This window comes from Sardina pilchardus, chromosome 14 (genome assembly GCF_963854185.1).
Source record: "Sardina pilchardus chromosome 14, fSarPil1.1, whole genome shotgun sequence".
Taxonomy (NCBI): Eukaryota; Metazoa; Chordata; class Actinopteri; order Clupeiformes; family Clupeidae; genus Sardina; species Sardina pilchardus.
In genome coordinates, this window is record NC_085007.1 from 14,389,613 (window position 1) to 14,414,612 (window position 25,000).

Genomic DNA, 25,000 nt, shown 5'->3' on the forward strand with positions numbered 1-25,000 from the left:
CTTGGACACACAACGCGTTCACAGAGGACCCATACTCAGCCAAAAGACCTCCACATGGACAGGGAGAGAAGCCCAGCTACACTGGCAGAAACAGTATGCTTTCCCCCTGAACACACACACACACACACACACACACGGGAATACACTACAGGAATGCTTTTCTTCAGGGCTTTCAGTGTTGAGTCTGGCATCTATGTATTGAAATGTTTCTGTTATCGCACAGTGAATACTACTGCAATGCAATTAACTTAAAACGGTGATGCAGTTGTTTGACTTGTAACAAAAATGTTTCAATGTTACAATTTATTTGGTGTAGAACACTTAAATGCAATAAATGCAATGAAACAAGATTGGGCTGATAAATGATTCAAATGGCTTTTTGCAGTAATGAATGACAAAGTATTCACAATAATGTTCTGAACAGTTTAGCTGTACTGTTGATGCCCCCGATCAGCTTTCATCTTTCTCATTTGCTTCTCAAAAGCACCACACTGGTCTGGTTAAAATCAGTTCATCAATGACAACATAACAGCTCACAGCAAACACACACACACACACGCACGCACGCACGCACGCACGCACGCACGCACACACACACTCACACACACACTCACACACTCAAACACTCACACACAAAACCTCCTGCTCTCTCTCTCTCTATCTCTCTCTCTCTCTGTTGTCTTCCCTCATATACACACACACACTCACACACACACACACACACACACACACACACACACACACACACACACACACACACACACACACACACACACACACACACTCACTCACACACTCACTCACACACTCAAACACTCACACACACAATCTCCTCCTCTCTCTCTCTCTCTCTCTCTCTATCTCTCTCTCTCTCTCTGTTGTCTTCCCTCATATACACACACACACACACACACACACACACACACACACACACACACACACACATTCTTTAACCCTCCCTTGCTGAACAGACCAGAGAGGGTGTTTGTGGTTGGGAGTCCGAAATTCTCTGATAATGGCGTGCACATGATTCCTGATGAACTGCAGAAGCATCTGCTGGTTTTACAGGGCAGTTCATGGCCTCTGTGTGGAGAGTGCTGCTTCAGTCTGGTCCAGTGGACCACAGCAAAGAGGACAGAATAAGGACATCAAAGCAGCACAGAGATAGGATTGTAAACAGAGCTAGACCACACACACACACACACACACACGCACACACACACACACACACACACACACACACACACACACACACACACACACACACACACACACACTGAAGCAAGCAAACAAACACACACACTTACACACTCACGATTAACACAGAAGAACCAAGTAATTCATAGAAAGAGAGAGAGGCACACACACACACACACACACACACACACACACACACACACACACACACACACGTGCACAATTTCTTGCAGACACGGTACACTGCTAAGAGTTCTTCCACTATTGCCCCTCCCATGTCCTCTCTTCATTTCTTTCTCTTACTTTTCCCTCCCTCTCCCTACTTTCCCTCTCTCTCTCTCTCTCATTTTGTCACACACACACACACACACACACACACACACACACACACACACACACACACACACATATAGACAAACACAGACTGGAACACACTCACTCACACACTCACACACTCACACACAAAGCCCTCATTCTTTTAGCTGGTGGCTTTTCTTTCAAACCCAGAGCCTGTGGAAGGGGAAATGTGTGCTCCCCCCTCAGTGCTGCTGGGAATCAGTCTCAGCCCCCTCTAAGAGTCCATCACACACACACACACACACACACACACACTCATGCATATGCTTTCTCATACACAGGCAGAAGCACAACCATGCAATCTTAAACATGGGAAGACACCCACACACACACACACACCCACACCCACACACACACACACACACACACACACACACACACACACACATACACAAACGCACGTGCGCACATAAATTCACGCACACACACATGCACACACTCTGCCACCGTTATTAACCATGCAAACACACACACACACACACACACACACACACACACACACACATACAAATATGCAAACTTGGTCTGAAGGTCAGGGGGTCAGTGATCACGCCTGTGCCTCGGTAGGGAGTTAGGGAGGAGGGGGATCAGAGTCACCCCGCCCACTCCACAACAACCTCCCGCCCCCACAGCCCAACCCCCCCAAATTGATGTGCAAATAAACATCAGATCGTCTGTTTTCTCTCTGCTTCGCTTAGCCTACCTCCTCCTCCTCCTCCTCCTCTTTTCTCATCCCTCTCTCTCCTCCTCTTTTTTCTCCTCCTCCTCCTCCTCTCTCTCTCTCTCTCGCTATCATAGAATCGGCATTTTCCACATGTGACTCATTTTTTCACAGGCGTGGGCCAAACTGTAAAACGTGTCCGTCTCTCCAAGAACATTCCGGCAACGGGCCTCACAATCATCTCGGCAGGTTGACTTCTTTAGTGCCATTTCCTCTGTGCCTCTCTCTCTTTCTCTCTCTCTCTCTCTCTCTCTCTCTCTCTCTCTCTCTCTCTCTCTCTCTCTCTCTCTCACTCTTTTCATTTTAACTTGCCACCTACAGTACCAACCTTTGATGCTGTTCCGTTATGTGTCACTCCGAGGTGACCCAGACTGTGCCCGTCTGAAATGCAAAGATATTTGTTTTTCTTTTTTCCACCCAAACACACTGAGTCAACGCGCGAGGCGACAGACGCAGGCGGCACAAGCCACTCAAGCTGTGAGCCAACGTCTGTTTGTGCGGCTTCAGGACTGTGTCAGAAGGCAAGTGAGGACAAGTCACCGGGTGCCTCTCAACATCTCTCCTCGATCCTCCATGCTCGGTCCTTCAGGCTCGTTCCCACTGATCCATAACTAACACTGGATAGACTATCCCACTGTTGCCGCCCCATCATTCTTTATGTAGATCAGTGAGGACGAGGACGAGGACCAAGGAAGGAAGGGAGGATGTATAAAAGACGAATGAGAGGCACCCACTGAGTCTATTGAATGGCGAACACAGAGCTACCGCTGCAACACTAGATGGAGCAGCCCAGAACCACTTCTGCGGAGAATGACGGGAGAAAAGAGAAAGGGGGAAAAAAGATGAAGAAATTTCCAGAGGGGTGTGTGATTATGTGTTGTGTGTGTTGTGATTGTGTGTTAGTGTTTGTGTGCTAGTGCGCGTTTGTGTGTTGTGATTGTGTGTGTGTGTGTGTGTGTGTGTGTGTGTGTGTGTGTGTGTGTGTGTGTGTGTGTGTGTGTGTGCGTCTGTGTGTCTGTGCTTGTGCCCTTGTATATGTTAGTGCATGCATATGAAATGTGTGTGTGTGTGTGTGTGTGTGTGTAACACCATCCCCTTTTTTCCTGTGAACCTGTGGTCACTGCCAAGAACAACTGCATGGCACTGGGAAGCGGGCTAAGGAGCGGTGCAGGCCGGCATGGGAGCCCTTTATTAAAATCAGATCAGACCAGCGCTCCCCTTGCTCTCCAGCAGCCACTCCTCTCCTCCTCTCTCCTCTCCTCTCCTCTCCTCCTCTCTCCTCTCATCTCCTCTCCTCTCTTCTCCTCTCCTCTCCTCCTCTCTCCTCTCCTTCTCTCCTCTCCTTCTCTCCTCTCCACTCCTCTCCTCTCCACTCCTCTCCTCTCCTCTTCTCTCCACTCGATTCCTCTCTCTTCTCCTCTCCTCTCCTCTCTCCTTTCCTCCTCTCCTCTTCACTCCTCTCCTCTCCATTCTTCTCCTCTCTCCTTCCTCCTCTCCTCTCCTCTCCACTCCTTTTCTTCTCCTCCTCTCTCATCTTTCCTCTCCTCCCTTCTCTCATCACCTCTCCTCCTCCATTCTGTGCTCCATTCAGGTTCTCCTCTCCAGAGCCTGCAGGGAAGAGGCTGGGAAGAGGCTGGGAAGAGTCTGGGAAGAGGCTGGGAAGAGCCCCACAGGCTCCTGGGATCCCTGGCCACGCCAAGCGGACAGTGCATGTGTGCTGAGAATACACAAGTGTTTATTTGTGTATGGGGGGGGGGGGCAGTGGGAGAGAGAGAGAGAGAGAGAGAGAGAGAGAGAGAGAGAGAGAGAGAGAGAGAGAGAGAGAGAAAGAAAGAAAATTCACCCTTGGTTTATATAGAATGAGCATGCAGAAAACGTAAACACACCTTAGGCTGAAGATCACTACAACTGATAACTGCAAGCTGGCCGTGAATGATTTTAAAAGAGAGGACATGAATGGCCATCTACGGCATTAAAAAATCAATGAAATCAATACGATTTGTCATACAAATTAGAACTCTAGCTCAAATTTCTCCATTCAATAATAGAACCAATTGCATCATATACGGCAGTGAAGAGTGAGGTCCTCTTATGTACAATAGGCTTAAAAAAATAGGACAAATGCACAAATGAAATCCTGCATGCAGAATTCTGTAAGAGCATCCTCAAAGTATAGATGGGCACGCCTAACAATGCATGCAGGACTGAATTAGGCCAATAACCTTTATAAATAAAGATTCTGGAAACATCAACAAGTGACTGCATCTCTTATTGTTTTAAAGGCCTGAAAAGCCAAAAGATGGAGAATGAGTTCCCTTTGCCAGAGCTAGAGCTGGAGCTGCCAGTAGGCTCACACAAATGAATATGACTAACGAGAATAATCAAACTCATAACAGCCAAAAGCCAAAAGACAAAATGAGCTTCAATGTATTTGGCCCTAAACAGTGCGTACTCTGTGGCAGACTATCTGTCCACAGTGTCTAATATTAAACACGGGAAAACCTTGACCAGGTGCAGATTAAGCAACAACAGCCTGGCTATTGAAAGAGGCAGACACAGGCAAGCTGGCTGCCCAGATAGCTAACCCAAGTCCAAGAGTAGCAGACACCTGAGGTGCATTCAAATTCAAATGTGCCAAACAGTGGTGAACTTTCATGGCGAACATGTTTTCTTTTAACAGTTCAATTTGTAATTGCATTGTTGCCTTCGTTTACTCACGTCCAGATCCACTGTGTGTTCGCGGAGAACAACCTCCTCAGACTGTTTGCAACTGTTTGCAAAGGTTTGCCGAAAACTAAAGGCTATCGGAAAACAGTTTGCAAACGTCCGCCTATGTTGGCACATTTGAATTCACTTCTGCTCTGAGCCACGTCTGTTCTACATGTGATTATCTGTGTTCTGCATATGTACTTGTGTGTGTAGAAATGCTTTAGCAACACAAATTGAGTCTTTTTTGTCATGCTAATAAAGCTATTTTAAATTTGAATTTTAGAGGAAGAGAGAGATACAGAGAGAGAGAGGCAGACAGACAGAAGGAGGGTGTGTGTGTGTGTGTGTGTGTGTGTGTGTGTGTGTGTGTGTGTGTGTGTGTGTGTGTGTGTGTGTGTGTGTGTGTGTGTGTGTGTGTGTGTGTGTGTGTGTGTGTGTGTGTGTGTGTGTGTGTGTGTGTCTGTGAGTGTGTGTCTGGCAGATGAGTCATAACCATATTTCGCAGAAAAGAGAAGAAGAAAGGCTTGGTGAGTTCCTAGTAAACCTTGGCTGTGTAAGAAACACAGCGTAAATAGAAGTAAACTAATGAACTTGTCAGGATGTTAGATAAACAGCGTAATGGTTTAGGTTAATTATGAGGCAGAAAACTTAGGAGAGGTAACAGATGGATGTCAGATATCTAAAATAACTATAAAAAAAAATACAACTGTGCATGTCCTTTGATTTCTGCTATCTGTGTGTGTGTGTGTGTGTGTGTGTGTGTGTGTGTATGTATGTATGTATGTATGTATGTATGTATGTATGTATGTATGTATGTGTGTGTGTGTGTGTGTGTGTGTGTGTGTGTGTGTGTGTGTGTGTGTGTGTGTGTGTGTGTGTCTATTTGTTCCTAAAATCTGCATTAAAATGAATACGCTGTTGTGTGGATGCAGTCTTTGTATATATGCATCCACTCTTTGTCTCAAGGACACACACACACACACACACACACACACACACACACACACACACAGACACACACATACACACACACACACACACACACACACACACGTGTTTGTGTGCTTCCGTTTGGTTTGCATTCATGTGTTTGGTGAGGGCAGGCAGTGCCTAGGGGTTGCCTGAGGGTCCTCTGCCCTGTTTCCTCTGCCAGACCTGAGGCTCGTCAGGTATCGATCCGCCGATGGCTCCGCTAACCCGCAGAGGTACAGGTGCCGTGTCTAAGAGGCATGAAAAGAAGGGAACCGGGGGCGCCGCTCGTTCCTATCGCGTCTTTAAAAAAAAAAAAATGTTTTTTAAAAGAGGAACATGGTCCTTTGGCACGCTTCTCTGGCCAACCAAATCTCAGCGGGGAGGATTTCCTGGTAATCAATGACTTTGGCTGAGATTGGCTCACAGTAGGCTGCCGATGAGGTTGAGCTTATCTTAGTCATTGAACTGATTCACTCACTATACACACACAGAGACACACACAGAGACACACACACACACACACACACACACACACACGCACACACACACTCGTAAAAAAGGAGTGATGCTGAGCTGGCTGAGCTCAATCAGCGAAGGGGACTGAGTCACTGATGCTGTTGCTGGTTCAAGTGGGGTCAAGAGTGGTGGAGAAATCTCGCTTTCACAGCTTCTCACATCGCAGAAGGCTCACAGGGCCTCTGCTCTCCTTAAGTGAAAAGCGATGACCAACTTTATCTCTCACTGGACTGAAATACACCTTCATGCTGTCAGCACTTCAGAGTGAGACAAAGATGCACAAATAAAATACTCCGAAATATGCACAAATTCAGAATTCCATTAACATGCTGAAGGCGCAGCATGCTAATAAAGAAATAATAGTGTGTGTTTTCATTCAATGATCACTCTGTAGATGGGGAATACTCTAGAAACAAATATTTCTACTCTGGTTAAAAGCTTTTCAGAATAAAAGCTGCATCATAAGAGACAGTATTGAACTATTGACATTACCCTTGAGATTTTCACATTTGCCAAGAATTAAACCATAGTAGCATTTAGCCTCTTTGTGCAAATAAAAACCTCTTTGAGGACTGACGACGGTCTAATGGACTTTCAATATGAGGCAGCCCCAAAGAGCAGTTGACTTTGGACTACATCTGGCCACCCTGACACGACCCTGATTCTGATCCGGATCCGGGCCGGCTCTGACCCAGGCTCAGCTGACGCCAGGAGGCTCAGGCAGCGGCTGGATAGCCAGAAGAGGAAGTGGAAGTTAAAGCCGCGTGATTTTCATTTCTCCGTTCAATCGCACGTATCATGGTCAGCGGTTTCAAACCGGTTTCTCATTTAGTCATAACGAGACCCCAGCGTGTGTTTTTGGGTGTGAGTGCATTAAAAATAACTACACTTGTTGAAAAGTATTGATTGATCATTTGCAACTATGCAGGAAATTCAGCCTGCGGTGAATAAACATTGTGCAATGCCATAGTAGCAACTGTTGCTATCTCCACAAAAAATATTGCAAATTATATCTACACACCAAATAATTGAAATAAATAAATGACTTAACAATATGTTTGAAATAAATATGTAATACATACAATTCTACAACTTTTGTGGCAGTGAATTGTTCTTCAAAGATAAAATCATTGCCTTGTCGAGTTAAGAACATGTCAATAGTAAAATGTGTATACTTGACAGAGACATTCTAGACAAATGGCTCGGCAGTGACTCTTCAGCCTTGGGGCTTTGAATGAGCCTTGAATGAGTAGTCTGGCACCAGGTATACAACTTTGATTGTATCTGTTTTGAAAAAAAACATAGAAGTCTATTTTGACGGCAGTGTGTATTGTCAAGACATTCAGCCTCCTCCGTCTGCGACTTCCTTGAAATGTAAGAGGCCACTACAGGCAGGTCTGAGGTCTGAGACTGGGATTGACATTCAGTGACTTCTCCTGGCAGCACTGTCAGACTGCTCATGACCACAGCTGCCAACATGGCCTCATAAGTCAGCATTTGTTTGGCAATGCCAAGGATCCTTGCCGAAGACTGGCTTTTCCGGTGGCCCACGGTGAATGTTGAGCCATCGTGCGTCTTAATGCCGCAACCTACCGCTGTGCTCCAGTTTACGTGGTAAAATATGACTCACATGGCTCTCAGGGGGAGTGTGTGTGTGTGTGTGTGTTTGGCAGGGGGGGGGGATCAACAAGTCCGCCTGGCTGACCCAGCCTCTGAGTGACCTCCAGACAGAAAAAGGTCAACGCCACGCTTCCTGCCTTCAGCTGCAGACGATCCAGCTGTCGTGCTGATCGACACCACGAGAGGGGAAGAAAAAAAGGCGAGAAGGCGAGTGTCGATAGGAAAAGCGACAGATGAAAAAGAAAAAGGGGGGGAACTGAAGGAGGAAAGGAAGAGAGCTCTGTGTTTTCTCTTCCACCATTCTTTCAGTCATTGATTTGCGGAGGGTCTATATTTAGAACATGATGTATGGTGGTGAGCTCAGTGAAACAATGGCGGTGCCCTAGACAGCAAGGGAGACAGAGAGAGAGAGAGAGAGAGAGAGAGAGAGAGAGACAGAGACAGAGAGAGAGAGAGAGAACACGTGTGGGTAAAAAGGAAAAGGGAGAGGAAAAAAAAGGAGCGACTGCATATGTGTGTGAAACAGAGAGAGGTAGTGAGCATGTAAGAGAGAGAGAGAGAGAGAGAGAGAGAGGAATGCAGAGGATAGGAGTGAAATCGAAACAGAGAAATGTGTGGAGGGGAGGGAGAGAGAACGGAGGGAGAGAGAACGGAGGGTGGACACACCGAGGAGAGCAGAGCTGACTGAGACGAGGTGGGAGAAAAAAGAGAAAGAGAGAGGAGTGAGAAACAAAGGGAGTCAGATCCGTGCGAGTCGAACAGACTGCGGCCAGTCGCTCCCTCTCATCTCTGCCCGCCGCCCTGCACTGGACTGACATCCACAGATCTGCTACTACTCGCAGGTAGCCCTGCCACCACAGCAGCTACCTCTGCCTCCACCTCCTCCACCTCCACCTCCTCCATCTCCCTCCACCTCCACCTCCTCCTCCTCCACCTCCTCCTCCTCCAACACTCGAGCCACTATGCACTCAGCGTGCTCATCTTCTGGAAACTTCTGTGTCAGATTTAATTATTATTACTACTAGATATTAAAAGAGCACCCTGCACCAAATACTAATAGGCTTCTAGACTGAACGCTGCCGCTACATGTTTGCAATAAAGAGCTGAATTGTTTTAGGAGAGGCTGCTTTGTTTTTGTTTTTTCAGAGTATACTCTGCTCCTCGCCACATCAAATGATTTCAAAGACGTCTCCTGTGGAGCTGTCCACACCAAGTCCAATTTCAGCCTCCGTGAAACATCATCCAAAGTTGTTATTCAGAGGTGAAAAAATAGATGTATACACTACAGTATGTGTTTTTTCCAGATCTTTGTGAAATGGTGTGTTGCTTTTGAGAACAAGTAAATAATACGCAGATGAGGAAAAGAGAACAAAATGGAGAGGATAATAAAGAAACACACACGCAGCGTGTGTGCAACGTTACTGGAACAGTTTTACAAGCGCATGGCAAAGACGAGCGATGGACACCACCTCCGTGGAGCAGGTGAGAGCGGCTTCCTCTCAGGATGACAGTTCAAGAAGACACCGGAGCGAACTGGGTCAGACGCAAAGGGTGAGGTGAGGAGACATCCTACACTTGGAGAGAAAAGAAAACTCTCTCTCTCTCTCTCCCCCTCTTTCACACAGGAGGAGAAAAAAAAGAAAAGAAAGAGAGAGAGAGAGAGAGAAAGAAAAGAAAAAAAAGAAACGGTCTGCTGACACCTGACACACTGCCCCAGTGAGTACAAAGTGAGCTGGTTTCACCTGAATGAAACGACACACTGCCGTATGTGACTGCCCCTTCCATCAGCTGTGCGGTAAGGTGGGGGTGGTGGTGGGGGTGGAGGTGGGGGTGTGACTAGAACAAGACCAGCGGGAGAGAGGGTGTTTCCACAGAGGGCCCAGGGCCCTTTGCCACCACTGGAAAGCACCTCCTTTCTGGCCCACGTTCAAAGCCTCTGACTAATAGAGGCCTAAGGCACGGTGTCGGAAAAGCCTGCTGGAAGGAGACACCTCTGTGACAAGTTCACAGCCTCGTCATTCAGCGACTCACATTCGTAAAACTCACATTCTTAAATTGTTAACGGCGTCTAGGCTAATCAACTCAATTACGCACAGTCTCAACATGACACGACTAAATAAAACACACAGTAATTTGAGGTTGGTCGGCAAATAAAGTATTTGTTCCTCCCGAGACACATTGTAGATAATTGCTACAGCAGATAAGAAACCTGCCAAAGAGGCTCAGAGTGGATTTGATTTTTCCTCATCAGCAGTATTAAGTCATAACAACGGGGACTTTGAAACAGAGCTGAAAGATTTAGCAGCGAAATGATAATTAATGCCTTTGAGTGACTATCACCTGCTGGGGCATTAAACTATTAGTGCACGGAGAGAGAGAGAGAGAGAGAGAGAGAGAGAGAGAGAGAGAGAGAGAGAGAGAGAGAGAGAGAGAGAGCGAGAGAGCAGCCTGCCAGAAACGTGAGTCTCGGCTATATATCCTCCCATTGGCTTCATATGTGACCCCCCATGTCTGTCGGAGCAGACGCCTTTTGTTTCAAATGAAAACTTCAGGATATTATGTCTAATTAGACGCCTCCCTTTTCCTGTGAGCGGCTATAGCGCGTTGGATTCACAAGGCCGCACAATACATGGGGCTTTCAATTACAGCGGGACAATGAGGCGTCGGAGAAGGGGAGCCGCCGTAGTGTTGATGAGCGCGTCTCCATCAGTAGGTGAGGGCTTGTTAATCACTTTTAACACCGCGCGTAGTAACAAGACACAGTGTCATGGCAACCAGGAGGACTGCTAATTGAGCCGGTGTCATATACTGCTTTGACTGGGCGAAGAAAAAAAAAACGGGGGAAAAAAAATAACATCTGTTTCATTTGTAAATCGAGTCTAAATCATTTGTACCATGTCTATTTCTTATTCATTAATAAAGCAGAAAGCTTATAAGGGTTAAAGCATTTCCCTGGGACTAATGGATTCTATCTATTCACTTCTATATTGTAATTTCTTTTGTACAATATGGTCTGACTTAGAGACACACAGCAAGGAATGTTTTACAGTACCTCCTAGGCTTAATTTAAGTATATATTTTTTTATGAGAGCTCTGATAGTGGATTTTATCTGTCCCATTATGCTGGTAGATTCTAGATTCTATTCTGTCTCGGAATGTTGAGATTCCTTTTCACAGAAACACAGGGGGGGAGAAAACGTGGAACAATTCCACCCAGCTTTAGGACCCAGGAGGAGGCTAATCATAGCTCTACATGGCTGCATTCAGTGTGCAATGTTTAAAGCACTCCACTGCTTTCGACATTGAGCCAATGACAATGGCCCTTAGAGCCATGTAGAGAGGGAAAAGACAGGGAGAGAGAGAGAGAGAGAGAGAGAGAGAGAGAGAGAAACAGAGAGGGAGGCCAGCTTGGCATCTGATTAGCAGCTAAGGATGTCTGTCTCAGGATGAAGCCTCCACTCTGAGAGAGAGTGGATCCCTTGGGGTAAAGGATGGAGGGTGGGGCGTGGACGGGGATGGGGCCGGGGCTGGGAGTGGCGTTGGGCTTGGGGGAGGATAGGGGTCTGTAACGGTGGGAGCTGGTGGTGCCTGAACTCACCAGGCCATTGACTCGACCCCGGGGGGGGGGGACCAAAGGTCAGTGCTAGCACTGTTCTTATGTAATGAGGATTATGGCCATAGAAATTAGCGGAGGAGCCATTTTGTCTATTTAGAAAAGTAAAAACACACACACACACAGGGAGAGAGACTTGCTAAAAAAAACAATAAGGAGAAATGTCTCGATGGCCACGGACTAAGAATTTGGACACACCAGGGCCAGAACACTGGATGGCAGCGTGGTGTGTTTTCACTGGCGACAATGAGCCTGCTGCTCCGTCCATACGCAATATAGGCCAGCATCTGTGTTTCATAAGGCAACGCTACGCTACGCGATACATTATGCTAATGCATCGACATAGCCGCAGAACAGCGCTTTGTTTTTTGCACTTTTTGCAACCTGGGAGCCAGCTGCAGTTATGATATCTGACAGACATTTTTAGGACTCAGGAATAGTAATGACCTTAGGTTAGAGCCACAAAACCACAGTGGTATTCGGAGGGCTGTCCAAGAACTAAATTTATAGTCAACATGTTTTTCAGAGAGAGATTTTTTCGCCCAGGACCAACACTTGGGAACAAGGGGGTTGCAAATAAAAGGGTTTCTCACTACAAGGGCCCTTAAAGGAGACCACTACAAATGGAAATCTACGGCGGTACATGTAAGCCATATGTAACGCACAGACAAAACAAATTCCTCAAGTTGCAATTACAGGTTGGTTGCCAGAGCACCACTTGAAATTCTGTGAAAACATCACCTAATTCACAGAAAACATAATGGGCTTTTCCTGCTTTGTCTCCCTTCTCTCTGTCACACACACACACACACACACACACAGAGACACACACACACACACACACACACAGACACACTCACTCACACACACACACACACACATAAACACACACACACACACACACACACACACATGCCATGTAAATAATAACACAACCACACTAACTCATGGTCTTTCTTATCTACCTTTATCACTCTAACACAGACACACACAGACACACACACACACACACACACACACACATAGCGGACAGAGATATTGCAAAAGAGGATCCCCCCAACAGATCGCGCTACACACAGTGTATTGCATGGCGGCGTGTGACCTGCCAAAGTGCTCTCTCTTCCCCCTTTAGACCTCCCCTCCACTGAGAAGCCCCATCCACAGCAAACAGACAGCCAGAGGTCTCCCAACCCCAATACAATAGAGCCGGGGCTCCCCCATCACCCCCCCACTCCCCATCTCCATTCAGGCCCCACGACCTTTGGCTTCCTTCTGCCAGCAAGAGGCAGCTGCACACGGGGAGCGAGTGGGAAAGAGCGAGGGAGAGGAGAGAGAGAGAGAGAGAGAGAGAGAGAGAGAGAGAGAGAAGAGAGAGACAAAGAGAGAGAAAGGGAGGGAGAAGGAGAGAGATAAGAAAATAGAGGGAGAGATAGAAAAAAAGAGAGGAAGGTAAAAGATTGAAAAAAAATGAGAGAGAGATAGGGAAGGAAAAGGAGAGGAAAGGGGAGACAGAAGATGGAAAGAAAGATGATATAGAGGAAAAGGAAAGAGAGAGTATGAGAAACAGGTGGTTTAGAGAAAGAGTGGGAAATGATGGAGAGAATGGGATAGAGAGATGAAAGGGGCTAAGAGAGGGTGGGAAAGAGAGAGAGAGAGGGGGTCAGAGAAGGAGGTGTGGTGTGAAAGGTGAAAGAAAGAGAGAAGAAACTAGCGGGGGAATTGGCGGGGGGCTGAGCAGGGGGCTACCCCAGTCAGAGACCTCTGCTCCTCCTCTGCTCACAGCAGCCTCAGAAGAATGGATAAAAGCCTGTCTATCACTCTCTTACTACACACACACACACACACACACACACGCAGGCACACAAGCACACACACACATTCACACACATACACACAGATGCGCGCGTGTGCACACACACACATAAACACAGAGACACACACGCACAAACATTTTCTCATTCTCATCTTCACAAACCTTCAACACCACTACAAAAACATTTCAGAAAACTTCAAACACATCAAGGCGCACAATACATATATGCACTCCCAGTCATTTACATAGATATAACAAAAACATTATGCAATCATGCGTGTGCCCACAGACACACACCAACACACACACACACACACACACACACACTAGTGCTATCAAAAGTGTGGGGGGAGGGCTAATCATCACTGAAAAAAAAACAACCATTCCGTTTGCCTATCTGTCCTCCATGTTTGTCTCACCCCCTCTCTCCCTAGTAATGGGTCTTCCTCCTCTCCTAAGCCACACAGAAAACAGGCATAGGGTTCCCTGATCCCATTCACAGCCTCACTGAGCTCTGTCCCTGATGAGGCTGTCAGTATGAGCGTAAAAAAAGATCTTCTCCCGCTCTATCTCTTCCTCTATTTTTCATCCTTTCCTTTCTATATTTATCGACGTGTTCATTTATTTATTTTGCATTTTATTTATTTTTCCTGCGAAATGACAATCGATGGATCGAGCAGAGGGCAGGGAAAGTGCCGGCTAACCTGAGAGATTACAGGACTAACCCCTCGCCCCTGTTTTCAATTCGTTAAATGCATCAGAGAGATGCTGTTATTTTATGTAATCCCTGGACAGCCCAGTGGCCGAGCCTATGGGCAGTCAGACTGGACAGAGTGTACGCATGCTGTGATCCAAACCCCCCCCCCCCTTCTTTTTTTTCTTTCTTTCTTTCTTTCTATCTTTCTTTTGTTATTTTGCTCACTCTTTTCATCTTTTGCTGCCAGGCTACTTTTCCCCTTGTTCGTGCTTTTGTTCACATGCAGTTGCATGTGTGCACCTTGGATCCCTCATCATTAATTAGCAAATCAACAAACTTAATTATTAAAGTACAAATAAAACGACCTTCATAATTAGAGTACAAATAATACAACCTTCATAATTAAAGCATGCTGCTCTCCCTTTCTTATTCTCTCTCTCTTTCTCTCTCTCTTTCTCTTTCTCTCTCTCTCGCGCGCTCTCTCTCTCCCTCTCATAATGAATGACACATGTCTCAGGCTGATATTGCACCTCGCACCGTTCCAAAATGAGCAGACCTTTGTCGATCCTGTGATCATGTGTTCCATCTTAGTTAGGGGACCGTGAGGTACACCCACACAGCACACATGGGCTTGCTGCTAAACACATGCACGCGCACACACACACACACACACTTCTTTACGCTCCGAAGATCATGCCCACATGCCTTGTTTACAGTACACACTAAATGTGTTAAAGAATGCAGTGGGCCTGCTCTTGCATACTAACAGACAGGAAAGCCATACGGGTTGCAGTGTGAGGGACGAGGCTTAAACACAGCCTCCGATTCTGTATTCCGTGGTCTGTATCTGTGTCTCCTCCAGGTTTTTCCTCTGGGATGGTATTTAGTGGTTGTGAGAGGGGACTTTGTTAGATCCTGTTAGAGTCGCCATGCTGACACCACATGGTCTGAAATCAATGACTCTGAGCCTGTGGAGGTGAGGCTTTTTTTTTTTTTTTTTTTCAGTGGCCATCAGCCCTCCCAACTTCAACTTCCTCGTTGTCTCCCAGTCTTTCATCTGCCACTGTGCACGCCATCTCTACCCACATCTCTCTCTCTCTCTCTCTCTCTCTCTCTCTCTCTCCACAGCTTGGTCAATAAGCTAGAGATCGGAGAGTGTGTGTCTGTATGTGTGAGATGTGTGAGTGTGTGTGTGTGTGTGTGTGTGTGTGTGTGTGTGTGTGTGTGTGTGTGTGTGTGTGTGTGTGTGTGTGTGTGAGTGTGTGTGTGTATGTGTGTATGTGTGTATGTGTGTGTGCAACCAGATAATGCAAATGGCGCTATAAATAGACCAGATAGTGCTGACAGAGCCTCTCTCTCAGGTGAGATATCTCTGGGTAATGCAATCACACACACACACACACACACACACACACACACACACACACACTACTGCCGAGCAAAATCAACTTTAACCGTTTTCCTCGCTCCACCACCATGAGAGACATTTTATGACATGCCAGCTCAAAGAGCCATTGTGTACATTGTGCACCGCTCTGTGTTTCATGCCATTAGCGCACAGTGGAGCAATTACGGCAATTACGGCCGCTTTGATATGCAGTTGCATTTCAGGTGCAGATAAGAGCCTTACGAGACTCCGGGATGCAGCGTAGGGAATCGGCACGTGAAATACGCTATATTTACAAAAAACGAAGGTGACAGAAAACATTTATGTTTCCTAATTTCCCCGAGACCCACAACTGGAACATTAAATTAGCCAAAATGACGTCCACTGGATCTTAATCAAATGAGATAATGAATGAATGCGCCACACGTGGCGTTGCACACAGGTGAGTTGGGCGGGTGGGGGGGGGGGGGAATCGGCGGGCGGCGGGCGAGGGCGGACACTTGCTCAGTCACAATGTCATCCCCAGCTCAGAGGTAGTTCCATAAAAAGCCAGCACAGGGGAGCCATGTCCTAGTAGCGTCCACTCCCTCTCACCTCCCAGTGCCTCCATACCTCCAAGCCACTTTTTTGGGGGGGGTTACAAACAGATATGTGGAAAGACAGAAGAAGACACAGAAAAAAAGAGGCAAAGGGAGAGAGAGAGAGAGGAAGAGAGGAAGAGGGGGATATAGAGAGAAAGTCAGAGAGGAGAGAAGGAAAATGAGACAGCGGGAGAGAGGGAGGGAGTGAGAGGGAGAGGGAGAGAAAGAGAACATACAGATAGAAAGACAGAAAGAGAGTGGGGGAAAAAGAGGTAAAGAAGGAGAGAGGGACATAAGGACAAGCCAGAGACAGAGAGAAACAGACTAACAGAGAGATAGCAAGAGAGAGAGAGAGAGCGAAATAGAGAGAAAGAAAGGATGAACGCTAAAAAGAAAAAACGAGGGCTCACCTTCCAGCTCGTGGTGGATGACGTCGGTCAAGATGGGCTCCTCTCCCCACCAGAAGATCCAGAGCTCCTTGGCGTCGGGCTTGACCTTGCGGCGCCACACGCACAGCAGGTTGGCCTGCACGCAGCGCGTGTAGCTCCGCAGCACCGGGTCGTCCGGCGCCGGGGCCGAGATCACCGGCCCGTACTCGCCTCCGCTGCGGAAGTGGTAGCACCGCCATTTGATGCCGGTCAGTTCCGCCTGAGAGAGAGAGAGAGAGAGGAGAGAGAGAGGGGAGAGAGAGGAAGAGAGGTGATGGTTAAGTCACTGAATTAGTGAATTCTGCTATTTATTATATTAGATTACATTAGAATACATTAGAATCAACTTTATTGTCAAGTACAAGTACAAAGACAATGGAATACAGTATGCATTTATAAACATTTATAAACTCATGAGAAGCCTAAGAGTGTGCATGTTTAATGACAAGGGGTATTGTTCATGTGTAATAAAAGATGACTGTTCTACTTCACCTTTTTTCTCCACTCTACTCTGTGTGTATAGTTTTGAGTGTGTGTGTGTGTGTGTGTGTGTGTGTGTGTGGATGTCTGTGCTCACTTCTGCACTTGACAAGCAAAAAAAAATAATTTCATCCAAACTAACAGAAGATTATAATAGCAATACTCAAGCACTTTAAATCTTACAATCTAAACTCATTATGAGGTTAGACATTTTAGAGTGGGTTTCTTGTTGGACCTCACATAGTGGCTGGCTTAAAGGTAGGGTATGGAATGAGCTTTTTTGGCCATTTTTGCAAAATCACTTGAAATCCTATTCCTAACCCACTTATAGCCACTAAGTTGGAAGCACTGAAATGGAAATTAAACACGTCAATCATCTGCGGAACGGGCAGGGCTCGAAAAACTCCAGCCAATAGAATTCCTCACCCCATACCATCATTTCACAGCTCGATCGTCAATCTAACGTCTTACTCCTCTTCCTACTCCCCCTCCCCACCGCGCGCGACCCTTTCGAAAGCTGGTGACCGCGAGTCAGTGCTGAAACGAAACCAACTGCCTGCTGCTGCACGTCCATGTTCCCCTCTTGTTGTGTCACTTCATTTCTATACAAACTAACTAAGGCAGTGGATACCTACGGAAACTCAATCACCCACACAATAAATAAGCTATGTAGCAAAAATTACATTTTACCATGACACGAAGAGTGCTGTAAACATGAAATCGAAACTTAACAGCTTGGAGCTACGGTGGAATAGGCGAACCAACGGGGCAGCACTAAACTCGGATATTTCAGGAGATAATCGCCCTGGTAAGAACAAACCAGATTCTGTTCAAATATACACACCTATGGCTACTGAACCATATGTACTACAACCCTTTGGAGGTGAATAGCCTAAAGAATGTAATTGGGGAAGTTGATGTGAGTGATTGTATGGAGACTAGAGCTCATAGTGCTGTAGACGCCAGGATGGCATTTCATTTAGCCTGGCTCGCTCTCGCGCTGCGCATTTGAATTGTCGCTCGTGCATGGAGGGCGGGACTTGAGGTTGTATATGTTCAAACTCTGCCGTCCGTTTTGCTAATTCCGTACCCAACCTTTAAGTTCTCAAATGCTGTCCCTACTGCAGAGTATCCTGGAGTTGAGCACCCTCTCAATTAACATTCAAACACTGAAACAATCCGACTGCCACACACAATACCCGCCCCCCCCCCCTCTCTGGTCCAGCGGAATTTCAAAAAGAGCGTCCCAAAAAACAAGTTGGCCACGCGTGATTGAAACGATGCGCCTCCGAATGCAATTATCTTATTACCACAAAGTCATTATAAAGCCTTTCAATCAGACAGACTGTTGTGAAACGCTGTTATCTTATCCGTATCTCGCATGCTCATGCTCTCTCACGCATATTTTATGCCCCATTGATGGTGCTTCATTATTGTCGTTTACAGATGCAGATAGGCGAGATCGCACAGACGCATCACGCAGTCATTAAGATCGAGCTGATAGTACTTTAGATTATCCATTAAAACGCGACGACACTGTGTATTCATCTACCTTGCCTGTTTATTGATGCTTTTATCCCGCTTATTTAGAAGTGCTTTATTCCCCTCTCCTAATTCTGTTAATCACCTAGGTGTGAGGGTGTGTGTTGAGGTGTGTGTGTGTGTGTGTGTGTGTGTGGGGGGGGGGGGGGGGGTGAGGGGATGAGGGGAATAAAACTAGATTATTTTCGCCAAAGACATAAAAGCAGATGTGTAAACAGTTTAAACACTGTGTAAACGCTCACAAAAATGAGAAATTAAAGAGATTGAAAGAGAGAGGAGGAGGCGGGGGAAGGGAGCAAAAAAGAAAAAGGCAGAGAGAGAGAGAGAGAGAGAGAAAAGAGAGAGAGAGTGAGAGAGAGAGAGAGAGAGAGAGAGAGAGAGAGACAGCGTTGGAGAAAGAGACTGTCAGGGTCAATCACTGGAGCACAGCCACTGTCTGACATCTTCTCAATTTCATTTGATTGAACGAAACACGTTTATGCTTGCGATCGGAGGACGCCAGACGGAGGAGTGAATGATTCGGGCCATAGCCTTGACAAGCAGGGCGTTTGTTCAGGCTATCGATGGGCCATAAATGTGTGATGTGTGTGTGTGTTTGTTTGTGTGTGTGTGTGTGTGTTTGGGGGGGGGGGGGGGGGTTGTGTTATGAGGAACGTTCTGCAGCCACAGTTGAATGGTGTGGACAGAGAGAAATGTAGTGGCAACAACCCCTCCAGCATCCACCCAGCCCCAACCCATCCTTAGGGAAACTATCATTGTTTGCTGAAATTAAAAGAAAGGATATCATCCCTTTCTGTCATCTTTTCAATTCAATGCAGTTGCTTCTTCATAAAGCGTTTTTCTGTTAAACTGTGTTAAAATCGAAAACCAGGGCCACACACACAATCATATGCACACACACATACTCTCTCTCTCTCACACACACACACACACACACACATACACACACAGGATGTCACCCTTCACAATGTAGCAGTCTGCACACCGCTAGGCGAGCCTAACTTGGCACACACAGCCTTGGAAGACTGCCATACTGGCCAGCTCTTAAACAATGCTGCTGCTAGGCCTCTGCTCACTACCTGGCCACACACACACACACACACACACACACACACACACACTCTCTCTCTCTCTCTCTCTCTCTCTCTCTCTCTCTCTCTCTCTCTCTCTCTCACACACACACACCTGGAAAGAGGGCACCTTGCTAGAAAAACAGACCCTGGCACTAAAGCGCGTGTGTATGTGTGTGTGTGTGTGTGTGTGTGTGTGTCCATATGTGTGTGAGTGTGTGTCTAAAAAGAAGAAAGAGAGGGAGGGAGGGAGGGAGGGAGACAAAGAACGATGAGCTCCTCTGATGAGTGGGCATTACTGAAGGAGCTTCCATATCAGGATGTCAAGTGTTTGGCAGCATGTGACCACAGGGGCCAGAGCTGGGGACGTAACCCTGTCACAGCTGCTGCCTGTGTGCTGCCTGTGTGTGTGTGTGTGTGTGTGTGTGTGTGTGTGTGTGTGTGTGTGTGTGTGTGTGTGTGGGTATGTGTATGTGTATGTGCATGTGCATGTGTGCGTGCGTGCATGTGTGTGTATGTGTGTGTGTGTGTGTGCGTATGTATCTGTCCATTTGTCCGTTTGTGTGGGTATGTCTGTGTGCATGGGTATATGTGTGTGTGCATGGTTATGTGTAAGGGTGTGTGCATTTGTGTGTGTGTGTGTGTACATGTATATATATATATATATATATATATATATATATATATATGCATGCCCATTTGTGAGTGTATGTATATGTTTGAGTGCATGTGTGCCCGTGTGTGCATTTGTGCCCTGCTCTCCTGCAGAAATGTGCCTCGTAACAACCAACACAGGCCTCCCTAATGACAGAGAGAGTGTAATCAGAGATATAAACACCAGCGCCATGTCCCCACCAAAAATAGGGGACCACGGGGTCAAGGATGGGTCTCTGAGTGGCTGAGGAGAAGGAGGAGGGTGGTGGTGGTGGTGGTGGTGGTGGCGGTGGTGAAGGTGGTGCTGGGGGTACACAGCAACTGAAGGCATGCCACAGCTAAAGCCGGTGCCACCCTCAGTCTGGCACCTTGCGAGGAGATGACTGGTGCTCTCTGCCACAGTGTCCAGATGATTCAGTGGCCAGGGGAGGGGGGGAGGGGGGGAGCGAGCGGTGGGGTCTGGAGGAGGATATCTTCGTCCGAAACCTCTCCAGAATCAAGTGTGGCCACTTCAGAAGAGTCTGTTTGTTTGTCTGTGAGACATTAACAGAAGTAGATGACCAGGCCGAGCAGTGGTCAAAACCATAGAACTGTATACAGCAGCCCTGCAACCAGGAGCGCCTCTAGAAATGTTATGGGCCTTATGACAGAACATAATTTTGGGCCCCACCAATAACAATAATGTTGGTCATTATGTTCTATGAGGGAGAGTTCAAACTTTCTCCCACTTAACAGCACCTCTGTCTGTAGCTCAACTGATCAGGACAAGGCATTAACCACTTTAAAATGAAAGACCAAACTCGAGAAAAACCAAGGGCCGCACATAGTACATTACTGTGCACTAATAAAAGGCATAAAACGCGTTTCTACTCGACTCTTGTCAATCACACCGGTTGTAAGCATCTGCTTAACAGATGAATGTTGACATTTTAATGTAAAAGAGTGTGCCTTCTGCCCTGTGGCCTCCATTCCTTAAAAAACCTGCACAAGGTCAGGCTGCTGCTGCCATCCCCTCCTCCGTCACTCTCCCCAGATCGCGCCTCGTCCCAGGGCCTTGTCATGTAACGCGTGTCGGCAGTGGCGGCGGCAGCGGCGACAAGAGTCATCCTTCTCCAAATGAGAACGGCAATGATGTGATAATGAGGTGTGTGCAGGTTGCTGCCCGCAAGCGAAAGAGAGGGAGGGAGGGAGGGAGAGAGAGAGAAAGGGAGAGACGGAGAGGAAGGGCGAGACACAAAGAGATAGAGCGAGAGAGAGAGAGAGAGAGAGAGAGAGAGAGAGAGAGAGGCACTCATTCACTCAGTCAAACGGCCTTGTGGGAACCCCCGTGAGTAGCTGGAGGCTAGCGGTTAGCGTCCTCCCTGACAGTCATTAGCGGTAGCTAGGTAAGGCTCAGGTCATGAGAAGCGAGGAGAGGAGAGAGGACAAGAATCTCATCAGAGCCTCTTTGAGATACAAAAAGTGCACTTGGACAAACAAAAAAAAGCATTTTGAGGTACCGAGGAGGAGGCGAATAGCCACAAAGTGATGACAAGCCACGCGAGCATGTCTGACAATGCATCACATTGATTCTGCGGTTTATCTACTCTCCACAACAACTGGAGACGCCACTTAATCTGAAACACTAAAGGTTTTCCGTCAGTCTGGAGATACATTTTTGTTGAGATATAGTCTGGCGTCGCACATTTTTTAGTAGGGAAAACAACCAGCTGAAGATGTTAGTTTAGGTTATAATCAAAACATCTAAGCACTGAGCTTTGAAATTCAGTAGCTCTAGAATGGAGTAAAATCAATACTGATTGGTTAAAGGTTAATCCAATCACTTTTTGAATTTAATTGTGGGCAACGCTCTTTTTTTGAGGTCATGAACTCCAGAGGAAATCCAGTGCAGGGCATCGCCAGACCATAATGAAAGCTGTGGAATTTACAGGAAATCCCACACCTGGCTAAGAAAGAGAACTCTCTCTCTCTTTTCGGCTAATAAACACGTGTGGTTTTTTGTGAGGCTTGTTCCTGACACCTCAATAAGCAGGTTCTCAAACAGACTCGCAATGTGTGATTGTAGTACAACAGAGGCTGTGTTCCCTACTGGGAGCAACTTTTCAGGAAGCTCTCGCGAAGAAGCCTAGTTCTTACTGGCATCCGCTGGTGGCTTTGCAAGAGGAACTCCTTGGCGAAGACTAGCTGTTTGTGCACCACCCCATTTGTCCCTTTATAGTGTTTATCAAAGGAAGCCTCCACTGCGCCGCACACCCCCATGATCACCTATTGATTAAGCGCTGAACAGAACGTGAAACCACTTCCAATATTAGGATAGGGCAGCATTGCAGAGTGCCTTAATGAAATGTAAATGTTGGAGACTGCAGTGTGATTAAGCCTCTGTAAGGGCATTAAGCAGATTTGCTCGCAGATCGGTGTAACACAAGCAGGCGCTTGTTATCAAGAAGACGGTGGACGGTGTGAGTGTGTGCGTGTGTGTGTGTGTGCGTGTGTGAGGCTCAAACGGTCCAGCGAGAGCTCCCTTTTATACAGGCATTCATGCTTGTTACAATGCTGAGCATAATAAGAGCCGAGATGGTGTGTGTTGTGCGTGGAGTGTGTGTGTGTGTAGTTGTAGTGGCGCTCGGCGTTAGGTGGAGAGAAACGGGCGAACGGACTCGGTGTGAAAGCACAATGAGGCTGAGGAGGGGCACCGACAGTGGAGCAGCCGTCTGTATAGATCAAAAGACCGCGGTAGACGCACACCGACAGCCATTTACATATACACATAAACACTGGGTCTCTCTCTCACACATGCTCACTCACACACACACACACACACACACAAATCTGTTCACATACAAAGACACACACACACAAACATACACACACATACACACACACACAGACAGGCAGACAGACAGACACACACACACATACACTCACACAGACAGACACACACACACACACACACACACTCACACAGATACACACACAGTGTTTTTCATTAGGAGCATCTTTCTGACTAAAGTCTGGTCAGTGTTAAAGAAACCCCCACTGCTCTGTCTCTGACAAATACGATTCTGGAGAGTCCGTCTGTGTGACGTCAGACGAGGCTGCACTTCTGCAAACTCCCTTTTCCCATCAGCGTATCTTCTGAGAAATTCCAAACGCTACAAGGTCACTCAGAAAGAGCTGTGACGTCTGGAATTCCTCCTAACCCCATACTTCCACTTATGTGGTCATTACCCATGTGTGCCTTTAAAAGTACTTTCTCTGCGCTAACACGTCATATGAATGTAAACCAAACACACACAAAGACACGTGTAAACACACACAAATACACACATCTCCACTTCTCCATTCATAAAAAAAGTCAAACTGCTACTATTACAGTGCTGCAAAATAATAAACAATCTCTAGGAGCTCGTAAAATGTCACGCTGAATTTTTCATAACTGCAACGGCCTTCCACGGGGGATACACCATCAGACTGCGCCGTGCGTTCAGTGCCGGAATTTCCACAAGTTAACTGTACTGCGTGAGTGCGCTCAGCAGCAATTTGAGGAACACAGGTGACCCGAGCCGGCAAAGCAAGCAATTAAACGTGCACTCCGACATAAACAGGAAAAGGAAGTCAAGTGATGTCACCGTGTGGAATGCCCAATGGAAAACTCCAGTGTTATGTACATGGTAATGTAGCGATGAGGCAAACCACAGAGAACTCCAAACCCCAGAAAGGGGGGGGGGCGTCAGGGTCATGACCTCTACAAGGACTTGTAAACTCGGCTAAGGAGCTAAGGAGCCAAGTACCACACCACTTATTAGCCACTAGCATCCACATCATTAGCATCTACATCACAGAAACACACTGAGTGCTCAGGGGCTAGTTAAAAGCAATTAGCATAGCTTTGCTGATATCAAACAGATGTAATGTAGATCCCTCTGCCACGTCTTCGTTTAGAGCTGGAGGGAGTAGCTCTACCTTTGTGATGTGAGAGTACTCTAGAGATGTAAAAGCCTGGCTTCAGAAAATAAAAGTCTTACAATGTATTGGTTCTACCTGTGCGCTTAACACATGTGATTTAGTTGATCCATCTGGCTTAAGAATTGTGCTAATTAGAATCATCTGATTAAGTTAATGGTAGCAATAAAAATGTGCCAGGACTTTAACTCACTGAAGAACTTGTTTTCAGCATCTAGCTGTGGTATTCAGGCAAACAACAAAATCCCTTAACATAAATAAACTGACAGCAAATGGGAAGCAAGGATTATATGAATGGTGTTAACATTTGTCTACATGTATGTTTCCCTTTGTGCCAGAGAGCTTCATACTTGCTATGGCTACTTCCTGAGCGGTTCATTCTTTTATTCCAGATGTATAACATTAAATAGGTATTTAGGGGGAAACGCTCCCTCGCTCTCGCTAACATGATGCCAGTGACCCGGTAACCGAGCTGTGAGCCCTAGTGCCATCGAACACCACACGCCCACTCTGACCACACCGATTCTGGAGCGCCCCAAACAGCCAGCGGCGACTCACCTGCCCTCGACGAGGGCACGGGAGTAGGTGGGCGCCGCCGTACGTAGCGCACTTCACTTCGCCGAGAGCGCTCCAAGAGCGTGAGCTTTGATTGACTTCCCGATGATTGGACTGGGTGACTC

General features: G+C 46.8%; 1 protein-coding gene across 2 annotated transcripts in view; it reads right to left on the bottom strand.

The window, feature by feature from the left end:
* LOC134100577 (mediator of RNA polymerase II transcription subunit 13-like) overlaps nucleotides 1-25,000 on the bottom strand; it is a 107,805-nt gene that overhangs the window by 72,735 nt on the left and 10,070 nt on the right. For both annotated transcript variants that reach the window (XM_062553838.1, XM_062553837.1), the window contains exon 2: nucleotides 16,594-16,831. In XM_062553838.1, coding sequence (XP_062409822.1) covers nucleotides 16,594-16,831 — 238 coding nt within the window. The remainder of the gene's footprint in view (nucleotides 1-16,593; nucleotides 16,832-25,000) is intronic.